At 41.1% G+C, this 9,300-nt stretch overlaps 1 protein-coding gene across 6 annotated transcripts in view; it reads right to left on the bottom strand.

Moving 5' to 3' along the window:
• Window positions 1-889: 889 nt before the first annotated feature.
• RPGRIP1L (RPGRIP1 like) overlaps window positions 890-9,300 on the bottom strand; it is a 171,872-nt gene continuing 163,461 nt past the window's right edge. For 5 of the 6 annotated variants that reach the window (XM_006026573.3, XM_025207531.1, XM_025207533.1 and 2 more), the window contains 2 exons: window positions 7,909-8,042; window positions 890-4,284 (listed from right to left, as the gene is read on the bottom strand). In XM_006026573.3, the coding sequence (XP_006026635.2) occupies window positions 4,181-4,284; window positions 7,909-8,042 (238 nt within the window). In that variant the 3' untranslated portion in view covers window positions 890-4,180. The remainder of the gene's footprint in view (window positions 4,285-7,908; window positions 8,043-9,300) is intronic. The other variant, XM_025207532.1, reaches the window with a different exon arrangement.

The following is a 9,300-nucleotide window of genomic DNA, read 5'->3' on the forward strand; positions in this document are numbered from 1 at the left end:
CTTCCCAGAGCCACCCATCCTAGCCTTCAAACAAGCACCGAACCTCGCCAACCTCATCACCAGAAGCAAACTTCCTCAAGCCCAGAACACACCAAAAGGATCCAGACCGTGCCATGACAAGAAATGCAAGACCTGCCAACACATCTCCACCACCCCCACTATTACTACACCCCACAACCGAGCCATCAGCATCCCTGGATCTTACAGCTGCACCTCCAGAAATGTAATATACCTCATCCAATGCACCAAATGCCCTGATGGAAAATATGTAGGAGAGACTAAACAACAACTGCGCACCAGAATGAACGCACACCAGAAATCTATCAAAGACAGAAATACCCAATTACTGGTGGGGACACATTTCTCACAGGAGGGCCACTCTCTCTCCCATCTCTCAGTCCGGATCCTCAAGGGAAACTTACACAACACTTCCCAGAGACGAGCCTATGAGATCCATTTCATCAACCTCCTGGATACTAGAAATCATGGACTAAACATAGACTTTGGATTTTTGATACATTATAATCTGCCTGGCAACTGACTCCCCAGCCCAGCCCCTGGCTTCTTTACTTTTCATTCCATCCAGGAAGAGCACACACCAACTGCTGAAACTTCCTTAGCCTGATGAAGGGTTTTTGAACCCGAAAGCTTGCTTAATAACTATTCTCCAACTATTTGGGTTGGTCTAATAAAAGATATCAAATTCACCCAAGGAACCTTGTCTGCCTTGCTCCAAGCAGAAAGTTCTGTCACAAATGTTCTGGTGTGTGCTGCACAAGAGAGATACATTTTCTGAGAAAATCCACACTAAGGCCACATACAGATGTTCAGTTTCCACTGGGAGAATCTCCATTCTTCCAGTAGAAACAAAAGTGCCTGATGCTTAAACGTTTTCTCTCAGAACAAAAAGGGCTGTACTGGGAGAAAAATAATCCAGGAACAACCAGAGTTAAAACACTCCCAGGAGAGTTTCCCTAGGAGTTTCCCCTGGCTTAACTCTTCCTGGGGATCAGGAGGAGTGGAGCTAGAGAAAGACTCCCATGCCTTCCCAGGACCAGGGTTACCCCAGTCTGGAGAAGGTGCAGGGGAGCAACTATTTCCTGCCTCTAGTAGATGGGAGAGGAGTGTAGGAACAAGCCCCAGTGCAGTTCCCAGTGTGAGACACAGGCAGGAGCTTTGCCATATCACTCCCTCTGGTTGACCCTGCTCAGCTTGGCAGTGGGGGTGGTGAACCATGCTTATAAACCCAACTCTTAGTCCCACTGGTTTCCCCTTGCATTCCCTTGCCACTAAGATAAGCAGCACAGCATCGTGCCATGGCAAAATGCCCCTGCCTAGCCCTGCATTGTTCTGGGTCAGCCTTACTGCAGCAGTTGAGTGCTTCTCCCCTACTCTGCATGCCTGTAGGTCAGCCCAAAGGAGTGCATGAAGCAAGGCTATTCTCCTGTGGAGGAAAACCAGGCCTGTTTCCACCATGAGAGAATGCCCCACTCCTGCCAATCAACTGATTGGTGGGATGAGAGGGGTATTCTCCCAGGGCTAGAACCCTCCAGGACTGTCTGGCAGCTGCTGCTTTTCATCAGGCAGGGGAGTAGATCTCTAGTGCCCCCTGTCTGGTAAGGTTGCCTGGGAAGCTCTCCCACTATGGGGCTGGAAGAATGTCTGTAGAGTTCAGGTCTCAGGCTATTTTTCTAATGTAAGAAATTTCTTGCAGTAGAAATGAATATCTGTACACAGCCTAAATATCACATCTATTTTACTAATAACAAATGTAGATAGATATTTGGATTTTTTTTTTTTAAATCAGAAACTGCAAAATAGTGAGCTATACAAAGATATACGCCTAAGGACCTGATGCAAATCATACATGTTAATGTTGGAGTTGCTGAGGATAGTTAACACTGTGTAACCAAATGTCAACTGGCATATTTTGCAGCAACTTACTATAGAAATCTGTCTTTAATGAATATACAATAGCTTAGCTTCTAGGTTTTCAACTTCAGATGGTGAAGATTAAATGTTAAGGGTGTTACTGTAAATGTTTAAGTGAGATGAACATTACTGATTTTCTAAATTTTACCACATGGTTTACTTCAGAAGGAAAAAAAGCACTAGTAACACAGCTCCATTACATACAGATCCACTGCAAGTCAGTAAACAATTGCAAAAAACTCAGTACAATTCACTTCTTTGTTTATGTGGAGAGCGTTTAGTTTGGGTTGCAAAGTATTAGAAGAATAATATGAACCTCCTGATGAAATACCACAACAAAATTTCTAAAAAGCCACTTGGTTAATCTCAGTGTTGAATCTAGCTGTTTTAAATTATTGCAATGTATAATAAGAGTCTTAATGACAATATTGTTGCACAGAGCCAAAGAAAGCTGGAAATAGCGGCCCAGATGATGAGCTAAGAGCCAGCCCAGATGACAACAAACATATGGCTGTTTACTAGGAATAGAGGGGTTCAGGAATGTAGCTGTCTGCGGTCTAGAGAATATTCCAGAGGAATGAATTCTTGCAAGGACCGACAAAGTCTGGATGAGAGCAGTTCAGCTCCTGGAGGCAATAGGCCCTAAATTGAAGGCACTATCAGTTCATGGTAGAATTTAGAGATTTCTGTGGTTAAAATATATTTCATTGGCCTTACAATGTACATCAACAAATTCATATTGTATGGATGTCATTTCAAAGCCCACTGAAGACGAAGAGCCGTTATTGAAGCCATTAGAGCACAGATGGTTCAAACTATATGCAGATATTCATACTTGCATTTTTGCATTATAGCTGCTTTTTTGCTGTTGAACTGTAATGAATTGTCTCATAATCTATTCCATCTTCTTGCCATTAGCAGGCTTTGAATGTTCACAAATAGGAGCAAAGAACTCATTTTCCAGAGCTTTAATCACACAAAGAGGGAATGCCTAATTCTCTAAATGAAATGGTCTGTGATCAGTGAAGCAGAGATTTAATATATCACGGCAAATTAGGTAGATTTTAATAAATTACTTATCTCTCTGAATACTTTACATATGCTTATGAAGAAACATAGCCTGTTTGCAAACAGTGAAAACCCATAGCCTATAAAATCCTTTGAAGAAAATGACAAATAAAAAAGTAAATTAAAAAAATGAAATGCATTATATCCTGGTTCTCGAGAGACAATTCTTATGCGGCATTGATTCACAGCTCCATTAAAAATATCAATTAAATCCTTCATTGAGATTGGTTGAAAGCTAGAAAATTAACTTTCCAAGCTGCTTTCTCCCCACTGGTTATCCAGATACAACGAATCATTGTATGTTTGATGTAAGTTCTAAAAGTGATCAAAAAAACACTTGCCTGTCCCTACAGCTCAAACTAAGCGGAACAGAATCTGATTGATTCTTTTATATCTTCTTTCTGTGCTTTGATAGCTGTTGGTTGAAAATGTAAATCTTTTACTGTAGACAAAAATGGTTGTGACTACCCACGCCCTTCTTCAAATCATGATAATCACAAACAACTGATTATAATGTTCCTGGAAGGGCAAAAGTTATTTTTAAAAAGGTTGCAGTAATTTAATAAGTCTTGCAAGTAGCCTCATTCTTTATATTTAATTGATAGAAACTGCATGCATCAAAGAAAATGCATAGTGAGATTTAATGTGCATAAAATGGATATTAGCATTTTAAAGAGGCAGATTAACACATTAATCCAAGTAATTTTCATATATTGCTTCTAATAAAATCTTCACAGTATAAAATTCTTAATGAGGCTAATCACAGCCATTCCATTTAGTAGGGTGATTAGGGATAACATAAAAGTATTTTTAATCAGTTTTCTAAGGCTTATGCTTTTTTTATTAAAAATTAAAAATTTGACTTGCATTTTTATTACTATTTCATGTAGGAAAAATGTTGAAAATGCAAAATAAAGCACATCGTTCAATCATGTAGGTATTAATTATTTAGAATCTGTTGTCCATTGTGCAGAGATTCTTAGCCTTAGGGGGGAAATATAAAAACAAACAGACTGAAAAGTATACAAAACTTTACAACTACAAATCAAGCATCTTTTTCATATAAATTATACATTAAATGTACTATAGTAATTACAAAGATCTGATCTTTGAAGCGCTATCAAGCATGTATTTCATTGGGAGAAGAAGCTTCTGTAGGCACATTTCCCTTTCATGCCTCCTAGTCATCTCTGCATTCCTCACGGAGTGAACGCAGAGCATGGAGGGCCTCCACTGTTACTTTGAGCTTTCCAATTACTTCACTATCATCCTGTGAATCGAAAACTGGAAAGGAAACATAAGAAAAGAATATTAGCAATTTTGTTTAGTTTCTCTGTTCTTATAATTTTGTTTTAGCACATGGGAAGATTAAAAGTCGCCCAACACAAGGTTAAAAGGAAAGAAGGTTAGTTCTAGTGCTCAATCCTGCAAGGGAGTAAACACTACCTCAACTAATACTGAAATCAAGGGTTCGAGCTGGTGCTAAGTAGGGGTGTGTGAAACAGGCCCTATTCAATTCAGATTTGGCCCAAATCAGGGACAGTGATTTGATTCATTGATCTAAATCACTGTCTCTGATTCGATTTGGCTGAATCCAAATCTGAAGATTCAATGCTGATTCAGAGAATTAGCGATTCGGACACAGACACAGCTTTAAATGTTTTTTCTACATACCTCAAGGTACCAGAGTGGCTTGTGAACGCTGCGATGGTGGGGCGCATGGAGCGTCCTACAGGAGTGCGGGGGGAGGGGCCCTCCACATGCTCAGTGGCAAACTCAGAAGTGGATTCCAGTCCACTTCAGGGTCTGCTGAGGAGTGTGCAGGGGGGCTCCCCTGTGCCCCTCAGCTCAGCAATTGGCTGCAGGAGGACCCTGGGTGCCCCCCTCCACCAGGCCCAGGAGGCACCAGCCGCTAAGCTGGGGGCAGAGGCATGGGGTGCCCCGCCGTGCGCTCCCCAGTGGAGCTGGAAGTGGACTGGAAGTACTTCTGTTTCACTTCTGGGTCTGCTGCCAAGTGCGCTGGGGAGCCCCCACGCTTCTGTGGGACACTCCATGCGCCCCAGCATCGCAGCACTCATGAGCCACTTGCTACCTAGAGGTATGTAGAAAAAGCATTTAAAGCTGTGTCTATGTCCAAATCTTTTCGAATCTCTCCAAATCGATTCGGAGGGTTGTGATTCAATTAGGAGAGATTAAAGGGTCCTCTGATTCTATTCGGATTTGGAAATTTGGCCACAGAATCCGGCCGAATCTCTGCCAAATCGAATCAGGGACTGAAGCTTCGCACAGGTCTAGTGCGAAGCACCTGGTAAAACTGAGTCCTCTTTGTAGCAGGTTGAAGGAATACATTCAGTTCTATCTCCCCCATCTGTTTGCACAAGCTCTAATTTCTAAGCTAACAGAACAGTGTATACAATATAACTTCCTAAATAATTTTTTATAGTAAAAAACAAATCAATAAATACATTTATGGTTTCAGTCTGCTTCTGCTGAAATCAATGAGCACGCTGCCACCAACTTTAATGGTAGAAAGGTCTCTTCAATGGGAGACCCTTAATTCTTTATTTTTTCCAAAGTTGGTGTGGTCAAAACAATTTTCTATAAACCTTCACAAATCTGATAAACCAATGTTTCTACCTTAATTTCATATATGTATACATATATGTATACCCACAGAGATATTTATATGTACTTATTTGTGACTTCATATGGCATATGGTAGACCTATCCATTTATGTTCCTTTACTGTAGTAGTTGAATTAATGTGACTGTTTGGGTCAGTTATTAAATGGAAAAAATATTTTAGTGTCAAAGCTACAGACCCAAAATTACACTGAGTATTAATATATATGTATGCATATGACTAATTACCAGCATGTAAAGGAGAACAGAAACAGGTAAGATTCAAAGGTATAAAATGGTACATAAAGATACTGAGTATTTAACAAAATAATGTAATGTTTTCAACTAATACCAGACATGTACATAAATACATTTCAAGTTAGGTACCCAGATGGATATTCATCAACATAGAGACAAATACATAGATAAGTAAGGTGGGTGTACCACTGTCTGCTAGTAGATCTCTTTAAAAAAAAAAAACAACAAAAAAAACAGCTTTCAGTAATTATAATACTGTTATCCAAATGGCAAATCATGCTTCTGAAAAAGCTTAGTTTTACTCAATGTTATATATTAGTGTCGAATATGGAACTGCTATTCATGTTTATGTACAAAACTATTTGATATAATGAACTGTGTATATTGTAGCCAGATGTGTGGATGATTGTGGCCAAATCAATTTGTAGAGATATTAGATACTAAAGATATTAGTATACAAATGGCAAGCTGATATTTTGTCTGAGTGTATAGCTGTTTAAGAATAAGGCTTTCTGCATGCTACGAATAGACAAGACACTATCCCCCCTAAGAATAAACAAAATTTAACCTCCATTTTCTTTGTTAGGCACTAAGAAATGCTTAAAACCATGTTACTTTATACATGCTAGCTAACAAGCTTTAAAATACCACTCATTTTTCCAGTCTAGACAAGGCCAGTGAGATTGACTGACAAAGTTACTGACAGCTCTGAGAATGTTAAACAAAGGTGCAGTATTAAATAACTATTAACTATTGTTATTGTCAAATTTAATAAACATCTGGACCTAAAAGGCCTCATTCAAAGGAAATGTTTTTATAATTATTTGCACTAAGGACATTTCTGGAGATGCTCTTTTTTGTCATTGTGTGATCTATATTCATGTAGTTCTAGTTTTTCTGTTTTCTAAACATTAAGGAGACACAGGGCATGTCTACACAAGACACTAACAATGCAGTAGAGTAATTCTACTGTGCATTAGCACAGTTTTTGCCAGCCTCACTAATGTGCGAATGCATAGTACAATTAATTTACTGAGCATTAGCATCACTAAAAAAATGTTTCTCTGGGCTACTGTGCAGTAGCACCTATTATGGCACATTAAGTTACTACCTTTTATCACAGGTAGTAGCTTCATGCTCCATAATTGCGGCACATTAATGAACTTGTAGATGTGCCCACAGTCATGGATATAACATAAGAATTTAAATAGAGGAGAGCCCAAAACTAGTACTTCATTCAAAAAGCACCTGCCAATTAGTCAGGGTAATTACATCCTTTCTTACCATGAGTACTATAAGCCAACACTATTTTTCATGTCCCATATGGATTGCGAATGGCATAGAGGATAGAAACTTTTGCATCTCTGACTTCGTACAATCTGAATAAATTCAGACCGAATGAAACTTTATACATCATATGTGTATTGTATAAAATATATAAATACTATTGTTCATTTAAAACCTTAGCATTCGTATTATGACAACTGATTACCCACTGAAGTGACATCAACAGAACCAAGACTGGCCATCAAACACTATACTGATGATATAATTACCTAAAACACATTGATATATTTGCATGTGAAAGTATTTATCTAAATTCCTAATGGAAAATGAAATATGTTTAAATCATTACTAACCCTAACAGAATTACTCTGAATGTTCAAACTATAAAAACGTAGCACATGTTAAATAGGCCCGACAGCTTCTTGGCTCTGCAATATCAATTAATCTATTAAAATCAAGCTAGTAATACTGCTCAATTTTTTTTAAAAATGTCTAACTCCTTGTTATAAGGAAGAATTAATTCTAGAAAGTTAAGGCAATACAAGCCATTTTCAGTGTTAAGTTATACACATGCAAGTATATCTTAAGACTTTAATAAGTTAATGAATAGTTCACAAAAATAGAACAATGAAAATGATTAAATATTAAATATCTTGGAATAAAGAAGCAAACAATCTAGGTTTTTTTTTTTTAAACTAACTGACATTAAAAGTTAAGACTAAAGAAATCTTCTAAACTTACCATCAATATCTTGCTCAACAATGTCTTTTTCTTTCTGAAATATCTCTCTTAGGCTAACATATGCAAAGCCAATATCTTCACAGTCTAGATCTTGTTCATCTTCTGGGGGCTCACTAACCACTGTAAATCGTATGCTAAAAATAAAATGAAAAATCTCTAAGTGATTAAAGCCACACAGGTAAAAGAGCCAACATAAAAGGCAAAACATCTAAGGCAGGGGCAGGCAAAATATGGCCCGTGGGCTGGATCTGGCCTGCTAGGCAACTCCATCTGACCAACAGGTGCCCACAATTAATTGTATCCCGTCCCACCCGCACACTTCACTCCCACCCTGGTGCACGGAAAGGCGCAACCCAGCCAGCATGTTCGGGGTGGGGCTGCTGCTGCTACTGCTGCAGTCTCTGGGGGACCTGCTCAGCTTCCCCAGCCTCCAGCAGCTCTTCCTTGTCTCCCTGCTATAGCGCTTGCTCCTGGCAGCAGGTAGGGAAGCTGTGGCGGGGGCAGGGGAAGCTGTGGCGGGGGCAGGGGAAGCTGCAGCTGGGCGGGAGCACAGAGCATGGGGCTGGCAGGAGTGCAGAGCCTGCACCCCAGGGGATGATGGGAACATGGAGCTTGGGTGGGCAGGGTGTGGGTATGAGGACAGGAGAGAGTGTGGTGATCCCCCCACACTTCCCCTTATGGCTCACCAGCCCCCACAGCCGGTGGCAGCAGCAGCAACAAGCCAGAGCTCTCAGGGTGCTTATGGCACTGCTGCCTGGAGGCGCACGGCTCTGGCCAGAGCTGTACATTAGGCCTGTGTGAAGCAGCTAGTATTCACTTTGGATTCAGCCAATTCGGGGGGACAGTGATTAGATTCGGTGATTCAGATCACTGTCCCAGATTGATTTGGCTGAATCTGATTCAGAGATTCGGCTGTTGCTAAATCTCTGAATCACCCAGGCCCATCCCCGGCAATGGCTGCCCCGCCCACCCCAGCTCCTGGCACTTTGAAAAAAAACCCAACCCCAACTCACTGGGTGCTGCCAGGTGCGGGGCGATCCCTGCTGCCACCACTGTCCCATGCTGCATGGGGAGCTCTGCACAAGACCTGCAACCCTCCCTGTCCCAACCACCCCATGGATACCCCACCCACCCCAGCTCTGGCCCTTTAAGGAAAAAAAACAACCCCCCTGCACTCAGCAGGTGCTGCCCAGTGTGGGGTGGTCCCCACTGCCCCCTGCTACCCCACACCACAATAGGGGACTCTACCATGAGTCCCCAAAGCCCTGAGGCCACTGCAGGAGCTGGTGAGTCCCAGATTTTTTTTCATTTTTTTTTCTTAAAGGGTTGGAGCTGGGGCGGATAGGGCAGCCATGGGGGGGGGCTGGGGGGGGGAGGGGGATTTGGAGGGCG

Source organism: Alligator sinensis, unplaced genomic scaffold, assembly GCF_000455745.1.
Source record: "Alligator sinensis unplaced genomic scaffold, ASM45574v1 scaffold173_5, whole genome shotgun sequence".
Classification (NCBI taxonomy): Eukaryota; Metazoa; Chordata; order Crocodylia; family Alligatoridae; genus Alligator; species Alligator sinensis.